Source organism: Grammomys surdaster, unplaced genomic scaffold (assembly GCF_004785775.1).
Source record: "Grammomys surdaster isolate TR1022 unplaced genomic scaffold, NIH_TR_1.0 958, whole genome shotgun sequence".
NCBI classification, from domain to species: domain Eukaryota; kingdom Metazoa; phylum Chordata; class Mammalia; order Rodentia; family Muridae; genus Grammomys; species Grammomys surdaster.
In genome coordinates, this window is record NW_021605377.1 from 1,624,945 (window position 1) to 1,645,511 (window position 20,567).

General features: G+C 37.5%; 1 protein-coding gene across 1 annotated transcript in view; it reads left to right on the forward strand.

Annotated features, from left to right (window-relative positions):
- The window catches only part of Anks1b (ankyrin repeat and sterile alpha motif domain containing 1B), a 471,928-nt gene that overhangs the window by 186,386 nt on the left and 264,975 nt on the right, over positions 1-20,567 (forward strand). The window contains exon 8 of the mRNA XM_028783036.1: positions 1,228-1,394. Within this exon, the coding sequence (XP_028638869.1) occupies positions 1,228-1,394 (167 nt within the window). The remainder of the gene's footprint in view (positions 1-1,227; positions 1,395-20,567) is intronic.

The window sequence follows — 20,567 nt, forward strand, 5'->3', positions numbered from 1 at the left end:
TATATATATATATATAGTCAAATATTGATCCCTTGTCAGATCTGTGATTTGTAAACATTTTCTTTCATTTGATAAACTGCATTTATCTTATGGATTATTTCCTTGTCTCACAGAAGGATTTCTCCCATGATTGAGTTCACTTACCAACTTTGATTTATTACCCTTTGCCTGACATCTAGAAAAGCATTTTTTTTAAGACCATGGTCAGGAAGCTTTACACTTTTTCCAGAGGATTTTATGATTTCCTTCATTAAAGTCTTAATGAATTTTCAGCTGATGAATGCATATGGCACGAGACACAATTCACTGTGATTCCTCTCTGCACATATATGCAGACTCCAGGATCCTCTGTTCAAGAGGATGTCCTCTCTATGTTGGAGGTTCCTGGCATTGTTGCTGGGAAGTGGAAATAATGAAAAAAGATATTATGCTATCATAAAAACCAAATATGTAGATCAGTATAAAAGAAAAAATTAGAAATAAACCTAAAATCTATGCTCATTTTACCTCATATTAAATAACATTTTAATTCACAATAAAAGCACTAAAATTTTTATTGTAATTGGTGCAATTAATTTTCAGAAGTACAAAATACTTTTCTGAAGCTGTCAAGAAAAATTCATACTATATGTTTTGACACGTGATAAAATGATCAATTCCTTCTATTTTTCCCTTTTTCTTATATATCACAATTCTGATTACCTGTACGTATGATTCTTTGTTTAAAGAAGTTAACAGTATTTATGTTTGTTGAAATAGGAGATAAGTTTTCTGCATTATTTCAGGCTGATTAATGAACCATTGGATTCTGTCAGTCAAGTAAAATGCCAATAAAATAGAAATAAGTCCAAGGGACTGTTAGAGATCAAGCTCTGGCCTTGTATGTGTGAGGCCCTGAGTTTGAACCCCATGCTACCACAAAAGAAAAAAGTCAATTACTGTAAAAAATAAAGCTACAGAAACTAGTTACTATCTATAATTAAACTTTCAATACTGATTCCTATTTTGGGAAAGAATAGCTACAGTCAAAATCAGAGCCTCCTTTGTCTGTTAGTATGTTCATATTAATCATGCTTAGTGCCTTGCTTCTGCCAGATGTTTCTAACCACTTACTTGTTGTGTTTTGTCTTCTGTCAGCACAACAGTCTCATTTACATGATTCAACCTTACACCTCAGTAATAGTATTTCTTGTAATGTCTGAAAAAAAAACTTTTGTTTTCTTGTAGGTGAAACGGTCACTGGAGAACTTTCAAAACTCCTGGATGAAATAAAACTCTGTCAAGAGAAGGATTATTCCTTTGAAGATTTGTGCCATACGATCTCAGACCACTACTTAGATAATCTGAGCAAGATTTCAGAGGAAGAGCTTGGAAAAAATGGAAGCCAGAGCGTAGTAAGTAAGGGGGAGGGGAGCAGACAAAGACACCATGTCTATCTTTCCAGTTCAGTGCCTGTCCCTGTGGCATAGGATTTGTTGATTGATTAGATGATTGAATTCAGTGACGACCAAATGTCGCTGTCCCTAATAGTCTTTCTCTGCTGTTCATTGGGTTGCTTACTCTGCAGATTATACAGGGTAAGAAAGGCCGGGTAGAAACTAAGGGTGTAGCTCAGTGGTAGAACACTTGTTTGATGTGCAATACTTCAAAAACAATACTAATAGTCTGTGATGGTATTTCTACTATTACAGTTCATTTTGTGACATGGAAGCTGCCATTTCTTTGAACATGGAGGATATTTAACCGGGCATAATTATCTCAACTCCTGAAAAAGAAAACATTTCTCTTGTTTGTCCTCCCCGCATTCTCCCAAGTCCTTTTCAAAACAAAGATAGTGTCAAACCATGTATATAATTCTTCAGTTATTGTGACAGTCATGGTGAAATAGCTCAGCTTACGTGGTTCAATGATATTAGCTGTCCAGAGATTCTCACTTATGACCTCAGAATCTAAAGTATGAGCTGGATGTTCTTGTTCATTATGGATTTTCATACCAACAATAGCAAGAAAGATTGTAGTCAGTCAGTTTTAAATTTTGAGTTGTAAACATACCTTTGGCCTTATGAAGGAATGATTTATAGTATGTAGAAGTATTCAAGGGAACAGATATTTTGATATTAACCATTTATTCCCTTTCAGGACCTAGTTTGTTAGAGCAGTGTTGTGCTTCACTTGCCAGTGACTAATAGAGCAGAGTGCCATAAGTATGTCATAGTATTCTGAAAATTAAAAAAGCATCTAAGTATGGTACCTGGGAACCATTTTGGAAATGTGCACTTCATCTAGTTCCTTAAAGTGAGGCGTGACACCGATTCTCCACAAAGCACCTGCTGATCTAGTTCAATGGCTAAACTTACCTCCTAGGCCTACTTTTTTGTTGTTGTTCCAATTTGCTTTTCTGGGCTGTCACATCATCCCCCTTCCTCCAGTTCAGAGCTTGAATAACTGCATATGCATCACACCAAAAAGCTTATAGGTTTTACAAAATGAAAATCTACTAATGAGATGTTCAGAGTAAGCCAGCGTAAAATTTCCTTTTAAATATCCAAAACACACATGCGCTGTATGAAAAGTAAAGCTTATTACATCTCAACACCTTCTAGAAGGCTGCTTAGAAATTTAAACGGAGTTGTGCCGCACAACTAATATATGATACCTGATACCATATGATGTGATATCTAACTAATATATGATGCTATGACACCCATCCTTAAATATCCCTATTGAATGGTAAATTCAAGCTTCCTCCTTTTAAACCTATAGCTTTACACAAAGCCCTCATTTTATACATGGCTGACATCTAAAGAATTTTTTTGTTAAATGTATTTGTAATTGCTAAGCAGGATCTTGCAGTTGCCTAGCTTCAGAGAATATTAAGCAGAGTACCATATCTTCTTAAGAATAGGAGGGAGACCATAACTCAAGCAGTGTACCATATCTTCTGAAGAACAGCAGGTAGATCATAATTTAAGGCAGTGTACCGTATAGACCATGACATGTTTCAAGGCACAGGCCAAGAAGATTTTGTACTTTTCCACCACCTGGCCCCTCTTACCCACTCCCCTTGTAAAACATGCTATAAAAAAGCATTTCATGTTCAAAAAAAAAAGAAATTAAAAAAAATAAATAAAATCCATGACACAATAAAAAAAATGTATTTGTAAACAAACTGGAACCAGCATCCTAATACATTGGTATAGATATGGGTACACACACACACACACACACACACACACACACACCTAGTGCTACATTTGTAAACCATGAGAGATTTACTGTACAAGAAATCAAGAAATTTAGAACTATGAAAAAAGCGACAATGTAAAGCAGAAGCCATAGTTGTTTTTCTTTTACTCTGTATCCTGTGTTCCCCGGGGGCCTGTATTCCGCTCTGAGAGTGGGATAATAGGTTGTAGGGAGTGATGACAGACTGGTGGCTGGATGGTGTACACTTTGGAAAGGGTGGCAGCTTTGTTTTCTTACCTGGAGGTTTCACTGTGGTGGCGGCAAGGGAGAAATTAATGCTCATATGTTGAACTTAAGTCTTTTAAAGTTTAGCCCAGGTATCCCTACACTCCTTGTTCTAGTGACAAATCATTATAACAATATTGATAATATTGATAGTATAATAATATACATAACAATAAGCTACTGTCATACAAAAATACCGAAGGCTATATGAGGCAGAACAGCAGACAGTGTACATAGGATCAAGTAATTCTATTTATTTGTAATGGACTCCACCAAGGGGGAAGGATGCAAAATAAAATTAGAAGCATGAATGAAGCTAGCTGTGGGGTGGTCTGAATGCCAGGCTAAGAATTTTGGTATTTATTCTTTAGGAAATGAGAAAAGCATGAAAAATTTTGGGCAGGTAAAGGACATCATTGGAACTGGCCTTTCAGAGAATGAATCTGATAGAAACTGGTCATTGCACTTTAAAAAAGTAATCAGATTTCATTGACCTTCTCTATGGTCTACATTTTATTTGTTATTCATTCTGTCTGTCTAGTGTTTGTCTCCATTCGTTGAAGTGTTTTTCTTGAGTATAACTATAAATCTTTCCCTTGTTATACAACCAGGTTAATAAAGTACTTTTTGGCTGCCTAATATAGGCAGCTCTTGCCATGTTTAAAATTATATAGGTACAGTAAGCAAGACTGTAGGTGACTTCAGAGAGTTCTAAACCACAATCCCAAGTAGCCTTCAATTGCTGTTTGTAGACAAAGCTAACATATAAAACAAATGCATATATTCGATGCTTAATAGGTCCACGCTGTACCCTGTTCTCAGGCTTTGTATAATTTAAACCACTGAGCAAGCCTAACAAGGAAAAGATAGATGCAGGAAGTGAGTCAGCTAGCGCATACCACAGTGAGGATTTAAATCAGTGGTTCTCAACATGTGGGCTATGACCCCTGTGGAAACATCTGTCTCAAAAAATATTTATGATTCATAATGTTAGCAAAATTGCAGTTATGAAGTAACCAAATAATTGTGTGGTTAGGGGACACCACAGCATGAAGAACCCTATTAAAGGGTCGTAGCATTAGGAAAGTTGAGAACCACTGATTTAAAACTAAGAGATGGTATTTTAATTTCTCAACTGTATTTCTTATAGGATCTTTTATAGTAACTTACCCTGTGGCCAACGGAGCTTTAAAAGATGAGAGATCAGAGATCTACAGGTATCCACTGAAAGCTTGCTATGGGTGTAGGTTAAGATTAAAATAGGTCCCGGAAAAAGGGGAGATGTGCCTTTCACATATTTTGAAGTGAATGGATAAGGCATACAGCCTGAAGAAATGGTATGTGCAAAAGCAGAAGTCACAATCCATGTACAGCTTGCAAAGAATGTTTTACCACAATGGAGATAAAAGTTACACGAATAGTGATAAAACCTGATACACAGCAATCCTTCAAAGTGGACATTACAGTGAGAGAGGGAAGACTCAAAGAGGGAGAATCCTCAGTTCAGATCCTGGCTCTGAAACCAGAGTCATATCATATATCACTCCCCATGTCACCAGAGAACAAAGGCCAATCAGGAAAATAATGTACAGGGGAATTTCCTAGAATGTGATATTTTGGAAGGTAAAGATGCAGGTTGTTTCATATTCTCAGAATGAACAATGGTTCTCATCAATGGCGTTGTCTTAGAATAACCAGGAAAGGCTTTAAAATCCAAGCATAGATATGTCAGGTACCAGACTCCCTTAGTCAACAGTCATTGGATATGGATATGGGTTGGATATGGATATGTCATGGGAGCTGGATCTGATGGTGCATATCTGTTAGTACCAGGATTTAGGATGCTGAACTGGAGTATCATACATTCAAGCCTTCCTGGGATATACAACAAACTTGAAGCCAGCCATGGCCAGAAACCAAGACCCTGTTTGGAAAAAAAGTTGTTCTAAGCACCATTTTTTATCTATAAAGAACCCCCTCCGTGTACACAGTCTAACCAGGCACACAGTTGACCTGGTGACAGAAATTCTGCCAGGACCTTTATAAGCCAATTCAGGTCTACAATGAGAGTAGACCTTTAGCTCCTAATAACATCACACGATTGTAACCGTTTTTTGAGCCAGCACAGATCTTGTACATCTTACAGCAGCTGCTAACTTCTTCAACTCTCGAGCATAATAGTTCTTGTTTAAGTTCTGGAACTAGGGAATATCCTAGGTTTGACTCTTAAACAAGTTACTGTACATTATGTAGCTTGAAGACAAACATTTCCCATATTCCTGGAGGCTGCAGGCAAAGCTGGCATCCACTAAGAGCCCGCCTCCTGGTATGGGTGTGACCGCCTTTTGTAGTCATACTGTTTCCTTACATGACTGGGGACAGGGAAAAAGCCAGCTCTCAGTTGGCTTTGCTTGTAGGCATTATTCCACCACTGAGAGCTATGTGCTCATCACCTGGATACCTCCCAGGGTCCTTTGCTTTACTCTCACTGGGAATTGGTCCATCAGTATGTGTATCAGGAAGGGGTAGAAACTCCCTTCTTACCAGGAAGGTTTTTCCTTGATAACGAAAGAAAATTCAAACATGCTCTGACAACAGTTCGAACTTACAAAATTATTTTTGTGCCATATCAAAGCTTTAAATGTAGAAAACCATTTTTGTTTGTTGTTTATATTTCTAGCAATATGATGAGCAGCCAGATGAATGTGATTTAGTTTTAGATGCCCTGAAATGTTTGGCTGGCTCATTTTGGTGCTATGCATCATTGCAAAAGTAATTAGGGAATTACAGAATAAAAGGAAAATATGTTCCGAATCTCACATCATTCATACATGTATTTTACACATTAGTGATAGAGCTTAAACTCAGTATTTTTAGCTGTTTACCTTTCTGAGTTCAATGCAACTTTCCTTTCCTCTTTTATTCCAACAGAGGGCACTCTGATGCAGGATTTTAAGACAAAATCAGCTATCTTATGTAAGAACATTTAGTTTTTGAATCAGAGATGTTTGATTTTATATGAACAATTTTTACCATTATAAATAAATTAAAAAGTAGTTCCTTATTATTATTATTAATGTTAGGGGGTTTATATTTAATTTAAAGACCAGCTCAAGTTAGAATCATATTTTACCTTACCTGCATTTTAATTCAAAAGTTAATCTCTTCTGAATGGTCTTATAATGTGCAAAGGAAACCATTTTCCAAGTTGAATCAGAACATTATATAATCTAGGATATGAATTTTAAAGAAATATCATCATATTCATTACCAACTCACGAAGTTTATGTCTTTGAAAGGATATTAAATGATCTAAAAATCGTTCTATTGTTTTCATTTCTTTTCCTGAGCCCCCCCTTCATTTATATTCTTCATTTACATAAGCAGTATACATTATTCTTAAAGGTGAGCATACCAGGCTGTAGGAGTTCTGATATACTATGAAGATTATGGCAGATTGGATCAGGAAGATATCATTATTCATTAGCCTGTGTTTCAAAGAAATAGATAAGACTGTTGCTTGAAGAAATGTTTTCTTCTTTTTCCCCCCTGAGGGAAGATCCGGATACAGTTGTATCCAATGCTCTGTATCTGTCCAGGGATGTGCTAGCATGGTGGTTATAATGTTACTCAGCCAGTGTATATCATTTCTCTTATTTCAGTTACATTTCTATTGCAGACTCTTCAATTGCATGTCAGATTCTGACATGTGAGCTATTTTATTAGATTGTCTCGAAGCCAAATGCTGGTCCTGGGGAGAGCGCTCAGTAGGGAAAGTGGTTGTGATATAAATGTGAGGACCTGAGCTCAGATCTCAGAACCCTTGTGAGGAAAACAAAAAGCCAGGGGCAATGGTATATTTCTATTCCCAGGGCTGGGGAGGCAGAGGCTGCAGGGTGCTGGATCTCACTGGTCATCTTGTTTAGCCACTTAGCAAACCTCAGGTCTCAGTGAAAGACTCTTTCCCCCCCGCAAAGATGTACAGCTACTGAGGAGTAATGCCATAACTTGACCTCTGGCATCCATATGAACATACATATGTGCAGTCACACTCCCCTCCCCACATAGGTGTATCTACACACAAATAAACGGACACAGACACCTGTACATGCACATACAAGCATATACAGTGTATGTTCTGTTTCTGGAATGAAGCTTACTTTCAAACATGTTCTAATGCGTTTTAGGAGAGAGAGACTCCAGTGGCCATCAGGGGACTTTGTATTGTATGTTTCTGACGTGTAAATAGAGGGCTCTTCTTACAGGGCTATTACTAATTTTTCAGCATATATTCACTTTTTGATAGTGATGTTAAGTCTTAAGTGGTGGTAACCTAGCTGGTTACCTAGACGAAGAAAATTTCTAAGTACAATTTGTATCTTTATGCTTGAACAAAAGTTTGAGAAATATGATTCAGAGTTGCCATATATTCGGTCAGCTTTGTGTTTTCTTAGCAGATTTTCTAGGAATTAAAATGCATAGAAGCTACATATTGTTGTCCTATATTAATAGCTCCTGGGTGCTACCTTTAAGGACATATATGTATTAGATACATAATGCATGCAGAGAAAAAACTCAGAATGATACATTTCTGACCCTTCTTTTACCCTAGGGAGAACTTTATCTGTAGCATTTCTAGGAAGCTATTTGAGAAAAACAGGTGCTCTTCGGAGCTGCCACGTGGTTCTCATCTCTCACAAGGGTTATCGCTTTCCCTTTTGTATTGTCTACATTGACACGTTGCTTCTGATAGACTCTGTGATGCTGAGGTCCAGAAACGGGTCACGTTATCAGCCCCCACCATGCTTCCCTTGAATCCATGGGTAAAAGACACCCACACACCCACACACCCACAGACACACGCGCGCGCGCACACACACACACACACACACACGTTACTCATTTTCAACCTGCCTTCTGACACAATTGCTGGGTGCTACTATCTCATGCCTGGAAAAGCGTGCACTTATCACTATTCTTATCTCTGTACTTCCCACCTGCCCTAAACTTTAGTTGCTCAGTTGTATCCCCAACTGCCCGCTGTAGAAGGGGCCTATGTGGCCACTCCATTCAAGATCTCACATGGCTGGTCAACTTTTCTTTGCAGAAGCCTGGCAAACTCTATCTCTCCCTTGCATCTCTCTCTTTTCCTCCAGGGACCTGAGGAGGTCCTATTCCTTTCGCCCAACAATTGACCCATGGCTTCTTTACTGACAGATCAAGAACAAACTGGGGAACAGGACAGCATGAGGCTTTATTCACCTCCTACTTCAGTTATCATAACAGCTTCTCATCCTGTCCAGTCCCCACTGTCTCCCACTTTTGCTGGATGCTGATGGCAATGAATATGATATACGTAAGGAGCGCTGCCGTCAAGCATTTGCCTCAAACTCAGTTCTGATCCCTTACTGCAAAACCATGACACCAACCTTTTACGGTCTGGCAGTTTCAGCTACTGTAAACATTTCCATCTGATCTCCTGTAAAATATAATATAGTAATATAATTAATGTAACATGTAGTATAACGTAAGTTCAATGTTTCAGTAAAGTGCAACATTGAATCATGCTTGTCTTCTTGTTCATGCAGCTTTATCTATGTATGATTATTTTACATACTATCTCACTTACTGAAACCATTCTCCGTAATACCTTTTGTGAGCCTTCTGTGTTTACTTCTAACACTTGGATCAAATATTATTATGCGTTATTTATAGATACCTTATGTAAATTCTATAATTGTCTTTATATCATTAGTACATGAGCCTTCTGTTTTGGCTTTGCTTTGTAAGCTGCTTGAACACTGAGAAATTATTAATCTGTATGTGTGTTTTTAGCATAGACACATGCTTCATAAATATTTGTTGAATTGAACTTGCTATAGGCATGAAGAATATGTTTGATATCTGATTTTGATATAAACTTAGGAGTAGAATCTAATTTGTTGTTTCATTTTTTTGAATAACATTTGTTTTCAAAGTAAAATTTAATACTAAGTTGAATTATATCATTGACTTCTTCATAGTATAAAATCATCAGTATCTTAGGCCCAGTCATATTTTATGTAATTATATATAACTCAATGAACCTTATATTATAAATATTTATTCAATTCTCAATAACATGTAAATTGTTATAAGAATATGAAAATATGTTCATTATTTATATTGCTATTTTCAAACTCCTTGATATATTATAAACTATTTCTCTGCCATACTGTGCTATTTTTGAAGTGCTTTTTAGCTAGTCAGCATCCTGCTTTTTCTCCCTAATTTGAGTGATTTTTTTCACATTTTAATGCATCTCATTGTATCCTTGTGTATATGTTCTTTCTCATTCTGTAGCCTAGGCTACTCCAAAACTCACAGCAATCCTCCAACCCCACCCTCCCATGTGCTGGGACTACAGGAAGGAGGCACCATGCCCAGTCTTGCTTGTCCAAAACATATGATAGTTACCTATCTCTAAATAACATGGACACTCTATTAAAGGTATCCAAAGGTGCTAGAACTCCCCAAAATACTTTAAATTTTTGTATTTTAAATCTTATGAGGCTTTCAAATTTAACTTGTATAGCTTGCTGCCAATTTTTGTTTACAGTTTTTCTTCTTTTTTATCTCTGACTTGGTTTTAAGCTTCCCCATAGAATAACTCTGCTATTATGTTCCTAAAAAAAAAAAACCCAGTATTTTCTGCAGTCATTATGATAATAATGTTTTCTTGAAAGTTTAGTAGTAATTGGACCTTTTTCTAACTGCACCTTTTAGGTAATGACTATATTAATTTTTGACCACTTTAAGCTACTTTTCACAGCCACTTTGTTCATTTGCTCTAACTCATCCTATTTGTAATTTGATTTCAAGGCACACACTGGGGACATCTTAGTGCACTTTTGGAATGAAGGTCGCAGACAGCTTGCCATTATGAAAAGATCTCATTTTACTGCCTGACACGGAAGGAAATCCACACTGAGCCCAAGCTCACTCTAAGAATCACTTACTGCTCTGTCCAGGGAAATGATTTTCACCCTGAAGAGTAAATTAATTTCAATGTAATAGTAGACTAGCAGCCCAGAGAAATTGACAAAACTGCTCATGCTTTTAACACATATTATCATAAGACCATTTAATCCATGACTAAAGAGTGTTGGAATTCACTCAGCAAATAACAACTGAAGACTTGGGATTAGCTATGATAGAACTGAAGTAATAGCAAACGGGAAAATGTAATTGTGTGGTATGGTTCAATCTCACGCTTGGATTTTAAAACGTAACTCCTTTCGGTTTGGTGGTAGTCATGGTGCATGCCTTTAATTCTAGCACTCAGGAGGCAGATGCTGGTGGAACTCTGAGTTCAAGGCCAGCCTGGTCTACAGAATAAGTTCCAGGATAGCCAAGGCTCCATAGAAAAACCCTGTCTTGGAAATCCAAAAAAAAAAAAAAAACAAAAAAACAAAACCAAAACCCAAAGAAGGTAACTGTTATATCATTACTACCTTAGTGGAGTTCTTTCTACCATATGTATTTTTTAATTAATTAATATTAAATTTCGACTACCGTTTCTCTTCCTCTTCTCCACTCTGCTTTGCCTCCTCTTTAGAAAAGGACAGGCTTCCCATGGATACCAACCAGCCCTGGCATATTAAGTTGTAGTATGACTAGCCCCATCCTCTTCTATTAAGGTTAGGCAAGGCAACCCAGTAGGAAGAAAGGGTCCCAAAGGCAGACGGCAGAGTCAGAGACAACCCCTGTTCCCACTGTGAGGAATTCCACATGAAGACCAAGCTACACAACTATAACATATACTGCATGTATTTTTTAGAATCTCAAAAGTTTTGATTGTCTACACAAGTGGTTCTCAACCTTTCTAATGCTGTGACCCTTTAACACAGTTCCTTATGTTGTGGTGACCTCCAATTATAAGACTATTTTTGTTGTTACCTCGTAACTGTAATTTGATACTGTTATGAATTGTAATGGAAATATCTGTGTTTGTTTGAGAGTCTTAGGTGCCCCCCACCCCGTGAGAAGGTCCATAGATGCCTGATAGGATCAGGAACCACTGGTTTCTGCTTTCAGAACAGTTCCATTTAGTTGCTAGCTTCCAGTTCATACTGTCAACTAATTAATGATGAGAATCAAATTCTTAATCTCTTCAGGAGATGAGGAGTCAAGTAGATAACAGTGTCAGGAAACGAAAGGTTCTGGAAGGAGCGAAGAGCGTGAACCAGGAAGCAGTATGTGTCAGGGGAGTGGACACCACGTGCTTTCAGAAGAAATGTGTAAGGCTGTACCTGCGCCTGTAGTCCTTACTTTGTTGTAACTTAGTGCATCTTGGCCTACGTAAGGATGCCCCCTTCAGCCTTGATTCTGTAGCTCACTCTCACAGACCTAATGCTACTTCCATATCTTCACGGTCAAGCATGATGCTGCCGCCACAGGCTCCTGAGCCCCCACATTAAGAATCATGCTGAATTCTCTACTAAAATGTGTTTATGACTTGGCATTGCATTCATAACACAGAAAACCAAACCAGCACTTGAGTTCAGAGGCAACCGTTTGATTCTAAATTCTTTACATAAAGATTTCCCTTGTCTTCAGATTTATTTATTTTTTAAATCTGAAAATAGCAATTGTAACAACAGTTTTCAGGTTTCTTCTGAAAATAAAGTCAATCATTAAAGGCACCTCAGAGAGGTTCCCACCACAGAGGATCAAATGATAACTCACTATTTATGTTTTATCTATACAGTCATTTATGTGTATTTTTCAATGTGTCATCAAAATGCTCTCCCAGATTTTAGCCGTCTTTTCCACCTCTTGGCTTCTCATTGCTTCCTATTAAAATAAACTTTTCTTCCATATTATCTGCTCACCTCTCATGGGGAACAGTGATTTTAGAAAGTCTTTTTCACTTCAGCCTTCTGAATCTGTGCCTGGGGGTGGATTATTTTTAATAAGTTCCTTAGGTAATTTTTCTGCCACAGGATTCTGTGCATCCCATGGTAGAATATTTTTGAGTGTCAATTTCATAGGTCGTCAGGTATGAGAACTCACCTCATACTTCTTCCGTGTCAATGTACAGTCTTAGTCACCATGTAGAGTTCTAGCTCTTTCTTAATCCTTTCTGTCTCTTCTTCCTTCCTGTTCCATCCACTTTCAAATAAAACTCTATAAAGATTGTAGAAGGAATCCACAAACAGCATTGTAATGTTCTTTTCTTTTCTAAGTTCCTGTCACCCTTCTATCATTTGGTAAGGTTTCAGTAATTATATTTTAGATTAATGAATGACTCACTCAGTCAAACTTTTTTGATCTTCTGTCTTCCTTCTCCTGTGTTCTGCTCTATTTCATAAGATCGTCTCTGTCCTCTCACAGTTATGGCCCTTAAGGTGCCAACAACGTAAAGCTAAAGCTGTGGAATGGACTCAGGCTTCGTTCTCAGCTTTAGCAGAACCTTAAACGTTTTCATTGGCTCCTTCACACTTTTTATGAGAGATAAGCAGAATGCCAAATGAGGACTCAGGAAGAAAGGTGTTCACAGAAATGAGGTGTGTACTGTGTTTATATTGGTTTAAGTATCTTTCCACTGGTGTTACTCTCTCCAAACAGTCTATATGACCAGTACATTATATACATGTGTGTGTGTGTGTGTGTGTGTGTGACTGTGTGTCTGTGTGTGTGTGTGTTTGTGTATGTTTACATATGTGTTTGAGTATGTATGTATGTGTGTTTGTGTGTGTTTATGTGTGCTTGTGTGTGTTTTGTGTGTGTATGTTTTGTGTATGTATGATTTTGTTATATGTGTATGTTTTGTGTGATATGTCTGTCTATCTGTGTATGTGTTTGTACTTGTGGGTGTGTTGTGTGTGTTTGTGAGTGTTTGTGTGGTGTGTGTGTATGTTTGTATGTGTGTTTGTATGTTGTATGTGTTTTGTGTGGTGTTGTGTGTTTATGTGTGTGTTGTGTGTGTGTGATGTATGGTGTGTGGTGTGTATAGAGAGGAAAGGAGACTGGAGGAGAGGGAAAGACAATGAACAACCTTGTCAGTGAACACTACTCTCTATCTTTGCCCTTAAGCTGAAGGATCCCGAATTTTCTCAGCTTTTGCAAGAAGCCGCCATCTTTTAGTTTTGACTCTGATCATAAACATAGAAGAGTTAGATTTTTTGTGGATACAACAATGGTCCAACCCAAAGCATTAGCAATATTCTGCATTCATCGATCAACTCTGAGAAAGAATATTTAAAAAAATGTTTCCTTGTCTTTAAACCAGCTTTTTAATGTGTTTTATTCATAGGACTGGAAGCATATTGACTTAACATTGAGGGTCTAACCGTAGATAATGAGATAGGGTAAAGGCTGTATGGTGTGATTGCATCTATGCCATAGCTAGAGAAAGCCCCTCTGCATGCGCTACAATGTAAAGAGAGGTGTACTGGGCCGCTTTCCATCATGAGGACTATATATGTACACACAGGAATTGTTTTTTAAAGAAGGAAGGAAGGTTTGTTTTGTTTCTTGTGGTGAACTGACTATTGTATTTGGGTCTGTGGTGAGGCACTAGGGCATGGTCAGAATGTGTGGCAGAGCAAGAAAGAGAGGTAAAGGACCTAGGATGCAGTATCCACCCCAAGGGCCTAGTTCCCACCCCATAGCTTGATTTTTCTCTCACTAAGTCCTACTGACCACTGGATAGGCTAAGGCTTAGGGACATAGGCAGAGAATAAAATAGGGTAACATTAGAGATCCAGTCTCAAAAGGCATGGTGAGGAGGCATTGAGGAAGATAGCAGATGCTGACCTCTGCCCTCCCACACAGATACAGAGACAAAGAAGATTATTCTGTGGAGGCTTGGAGGTCCTATTGATGTGGTTTTTCATCCACCTTCCATTTCCCTTCCACCTGTTGATTCTTTCTTTGCCTTCTTCCCTCCCCTTTCACTGTTACCTCCCTCTATCTGCCTTCTCCACTGAGTTTCTTCTGCTTCAGCATTCTGACCAGCTGCCGTGACAGACTTGAGCTCCCAGGCTCTACTGATGTTTTCTTCTTCCAACTAAAGGATTTTAATCAGGGAGGCAGTATGATTTGATGTATGAGAACAATGTTGAAATGTTTGTTCCTCCTCAGGGTCGCTGCCAACTATACTTTATAATTTAATGTCCGCACAATACTTAGTAATATCCCTCCGCAGCTTTTTTCTTACATATACAAGTGTCAAGTTTGACACCAGGTCTCAAGATCCAAGCAACAACAGTTAACAAGTTTCATGTCCTAACTGTCACTGACACTGTAGCTTATCAGTAAGTCTAGGCAAGAGCATAAGCAGTTATGAAATAGTATGCAGGTATTGTTACACACATGGGGAAGGGCCTTTATTAGCTACTTTCCCCACTGCTGTGATAACATACTTGACAAAAGCAACTTAAGAGAGAAAGGGCTTATGTTGGCTCACAGTTTGAGGGTGCAATCCATCATGCCGCGCAGTCATCATCATGGCGCGCAGTCTATCATCATCAGAGCGTGTCAGCTAGAGCTGGAGGCACCTTCTTTATTACAGCCGTGGTTGCAAGCAGAGAGTGATGTCCACTTGGACTCAGTTCCATTTTGCATTTTCACTCAGTCTCAGATTCCGGTACCCGGAACTGTGCTGCCCACATTTGGGGTGGGTCTTCCCACCTCAGCTAGCCTCCTGGCGATGATCTCTTGCAGGCATGCATAGAGGCTGTAACTGGTGACACAGGGTTCAGTAAGGCTGACAGTCTGTGTCATCTGTCATAGACTCAACTTTATCTGGGTGATCGTTTGAGATTTTCCAAATCCATACTTGTTTCTCCTTCAGCCCACCCATGTGACTGCTTGTGCTTCCTTGGGTAACCCTTCCCCTTCTCAAGTCTTTGGAATTTAGTCTTTCCAGAGCATCGTTTTCTTTGGAGAGAACTGCTCCTTATATCAGGTCACATGTCAATCTTACTTATTTTTAAATCTACAATTCTATTTTTGACATGTCATGACCCTAGATCCATATGTCACTCTCTTGCAAGATAGACTGGGATGTAGAGTCATGTAACTTGGTGAGAATTTGGTGGTATAGAAGTTTATTCCTTTTCAGGTGTATGCAAATTGGTTTTTTGTCTTTATTAAGGGTAGCATTATGTATAATATCTATGACATGTGTGTATAGAAAGAGTGCAAACAATTGTTTCAGAATAAATATATGATTTTAAAGCAGTAAGACAAAATACATGAAGCCAATAATCAACTGAAACTCAAATATGCATATTTTAAATTATAACATGGATGGAGAAGCATATTATATAATACTCTAAACTTCCTCATCCTTAGTATTATAATTTTTGTACTTATTGTCTGAATAGTTTTTCAATTTTGTCCTTATTTTAATTATTGAAATAATGGTAGGCAATGTTTGAATGCTTTTCCCACAATAAGTACTATCTTCTGCTAGTCTGCAAGATTAGTTTTTAATTAGTAGAACTTATACCTTTTATCTATCTATCTATCTATCTATCTATCCATCTATCACCTATCTATATATCTATTTCTTATATTATATATCTCGATTATGGCTTCTCTTCTGTCTATTTACATTTTTTATGTGTTAAGATCCTACTGAAATGTTTATACTTAGGATATAGCTTGCTAGAGTCAAAAGTAAGAAGAAGTAGAAAATTCTTATTAATAAAATAAAAGCCAATTAAAAATATGTTGGGGAAAGAAATGAATTACTGTTGTTAGCAAAATAAATGAAAACTATTTGGAGTTAATACTGGGATGTTATTGATGATATTGGGGAAATTAATTTTTGCCTGAACTTGTTAGTGATATGATTGTTGATATAGTGGTCTCTTTTAAAGTACTAAATATATGAATGGAAAGAAACTAAAGAAAATATGTGTTAGTTGGAATTATTCATTTAATTTGATCAATGTCATGATTTGATGTTGACAGAACACAGGCATCTATCAGTATATAGAAATGTCTGCTTATTCAGAAATCTAGGGAAAATAAATTCCATTAATTCATTCACTGATATTGTGATTTTCACAGAATAAGCTAGTCTTACAACCCTGATATCTCCCCCTCCCCCTCTCTTTTTCTTTGGCAAAGTGTCCCACTGTGTATTCCTGACTGGCCCATAATTTGTTATGTTGACTGTGCTGGCCTTGAAGCCACAGTATCTTCTGAGTGCTGGGATTAAATGGGAACACCACCACCCTCTGCTAAGACCCTGCTTTGAAACCTAGTGTTACACATGAGCTCTGTATGCTTCTGGGCAGACTCCCAAGCCCTTTAAATTACTGGCAGAGAGGGAACTATCAGGTGTGTTAGAGAGCATTTTTTTTTAACCTTTCATAGTTCATAAATATGGTTCTGAGTGGTTTCTTCAGCACCATCAGAAAAGTCACATTACTGTTTTTGGAATGCACTTTAAATTTAAACCGGGTACAGAAAGATTGATATCCACTAATGTTGCTCATGTGTGGGATCTTAAAAAAAAAGATAAATGTTTCGGGAAAAACATGCTTACTCTGTTTCAAATATTATATAGTGTATCAAAATATACGGAGGAGCAGTGTGTCTCAGAGAGAAGGGTAGTGGAGGAGACCGGGATGAGGGTGGAGGCTGCAATTAGGCAGTATTATTTGAGAGGAGAATAAAGAAAAAAATACCACAAATATGTAACAAATATGTCCATTTTTGTCTATTTTTTAACATCAATTAGTAATTGTATATTTTAGATCAGTAGTTAAATTTTGTATCATAAAGCTTGTATAATTACTAATGATGAATTTTTATTTTAAATGAGACATTATTCTTGACACTTTAAATTAGATTTTCAAGAGACAAAAGTGACAGATGTTTTATGAATTTTACTAATAAAAATGTAAATGGTTTTGTTATCTTCAAAATTTGATGCTTAGACTTCCTACTTATAATTAACCATTTAAAGTGGTTGTAGCCCTTTTTGCCATATAGAATAGCAAATCGAATCTACCGTTTATACTTGACTGTAAATTGCAAGCCTGGTGAGCCCTGATTTATTTGATAGATGAAAAGCCACATGGATAGAATGCTCATCGTATTGCCACTAATTAACATCATTTACGGGCAGCTTAGTGGCATTCTGTGTCTTGTTAATGATGTCTGAGAAAAATAATGTAACCTCAGATCAGATGAACAAGAACCCAAGATAAATTCATGCAAGGCTTATTAGCGGGTTGGTTGTATTTTACTACCAAGTGCTCTGTCACATCAGCACTGTCTCTGTTTTTGAGCAGATGGCTCCTTATAGCATGAGTTAACTAATAGTTCTGAATATTAGACACACTTAATACTTTCTGTCAATGACTCCTGTCACAGTGCTGCTGTGTTCCAGTGAGAAAGCAGTCTTTCTCACTAGATGGACAAGCTAAGCCTAGTTGTCCAAGCTCGGCAACATGGCGTGTGCCGCCTTCATTTCCCTTTCCTTAAGGAGTAAATGTTAACTATTTGTCTTAGCATGTTAATTATATGTTTTAAAAAGGCATTTGTTCAATATAAGCTTCCTTTCTGCTGTTATTACTTCAGTTAGTAATTCTTTATGTTGGTGACAAATGGCTTGCCTACTATGAGAGACACATGGGAATAGAAACTGAAGAATAAATTTATAGAAAACTGAAGTTATTCATCCCAAATGTACTTCCTAGATACATGTGAATTCTATATTAGAGGAAAATTTGTGTGAGAGGAAGGTTTACTGTCTTAATCTTTTCCTCTCCTCCTGATGGTGGACTAAGCCTGTAAGTTTGTTGAACAGGAGACAGACTCTCTCTTATAATATACATAGGTTTTTCAATAATAATAAAAACCTGCTTTTTAGAGAGACTCCTATCACCATCACTTGCTAGAATTGAGTGCTTTTCAAGAAGAGGCTACTTAAGTCAGACATTATCTGAATAATTAAGGCAGTTTCTGCCTGACAGGCCGTAAGTTAAGGAAAGCACTTAGTGGAAGCTGATAGAGTATTATGAGGTCATGAGGATTTGTCACCAAGACTTCTTGACAATACAGGAAGGCATTGATAACCACTGCTTGGTTCTGAGTACAGACATGCTGGAAAGTAGGTTCTAATGTCATGACTGGAAAAGCAACCAGGAACTGGGAGTGCTACGTGTCAGCTGCTTTGACTTTATTTTTTTGTTCTAACTAATTTAGTAAGCAGCATAATAGATTAAGAACTTAGCATCTGCCATCTTTGCCACAGGCCTTGTTATGTTGTTACCTGGGATTAGTTACGATGTCAGGTTTTTGATTCATTCAGACTGTGTTGGAACTTCCCCCCATAAAACCAGCACCACGTCTATGGTTCATCCCGTAAATTACTGAATATTGTAGCCAAGTGCATGTAAGTACTGGATGTTGTTTGAAGAACCTTGCTTTATGATGCATGACTTTATTGTAATAATTGAAGTATCTTTATTATTAGCAAATACATACTTTTCTTAGTCTAGTAAAATCAAACTTTTAATTTGATTAATTGCCTTTTGCAACTTGAAATGCATATGAATTGGGGTTGTTTTTATGAGTATATGGCTTTCAAAATGTAACTTTTTCATCTTTGTCACATAACTTCTGGCTTCCCTAACTTAAAAAAAAATCACTAACTTAGCTTTTTGACAGTTTTTTATATGCATATAATGTGTTCTCGTTACTTTCTTTCTCTTCCTACTCCTGTCAATCCCCCTCCTTCCTACGTGTCCTTGTCCCAGATTCATGACTTTTGATGTGACCCATATAGTTTAGGCAGAGACATCCGTGTGACCGTTGGATTGGATTAAGGTTATCCGTCAGTCACCAGTAGGCACATGGCAAAAGACAATGACTCCTCCCTTTTCTGAATCTATTCATATGAAGCAGTTTAGTAAGTGGTAGGATTCCCTGAATCCCTCCTCCATCCGTGCCCGGCTGTTGACGGCTTATTCTTGTGCCGATCCATTGCAGTCGTTAAAATGTATATGACTGTATAGTTGTTAAAATGTTTCTGACTGCAGTGGCTGTTGATTCACTAGAAAAAGCCATGCTTGAGTCATCTCCCTATCTTCCCAATATTTCACCCTATCTGCTTCCTCCTCTGCTACGTACGTTCCCTGACTCTGGAGGGATGATATAAATCTTTGGTTGAGGGCTAAGCATTTTACTTCTTCTTATGCTCACCACTGAATGCTTACTTCCTTAATTTTGTAATGAAAACTCAAGGTTATTTTACCACTCTCATAATTTTGTTGCTTAATAAACCACTTTTGTCTTTAACCATTATTTGTTAGAGCCATTGAGCATGCCACGATATATAAGACGCAACCTTAGCCCCAAAGAAATGAAATTCCACTGTAATGACATATAAGCATATATTCACATTGAATTCATGTGGTTCCATTGTTAACTTATGACAGCCTGATACCATGTTGTTATAGTCTTTTGGGGGGATACTAAGCTAGAAGGAAGATCAAAGTATTTAACAGGTGATTGGCTATTTCTGTAGCAATTTATAAATGATTTTTTTTTAAAATAATGTCTGTCTGACAAGGGAACATCTGACAATGGAACATGGTTCTTTTGTACTGTGTAAATATTTCGGGAAAAAATTCAAAGAAAGCTTCTGTTTAAGTGAGTAGGAAGTTATACTTAGGCATAGTTACCTGCCACCTGAATCAGCTTAGTAAAAAGGACGTGCCAGTAATGTGTCCTCTGTGCACAGTTTTCCAGCTCTTCCGTACCCCGCACCGCATTGACACTAACTCAGCAGCTCCAATGCTTGCTGCTCTATTTCCTACGGTGTGATAATAAAGGGTATCTGTACTGTAATATTGGTGTTTACATATTATGGATGTTTTTCAGATTCACCATAAACTTCAAAGAAAATATTGACACAGTGTTCTCTTTACATTTAGTCTTTCTCTCCATGTAGGCATCTACTGAGATTGAAGTCTTATGAGTAAAAGATCCATGGTCTGTGAAATGTTTTTTCTCTTATTTTATTTTTGAGATTATAATATACTTACAATATTTCATCATTCCCTTTCCTTCCTCCAATAGCTCCC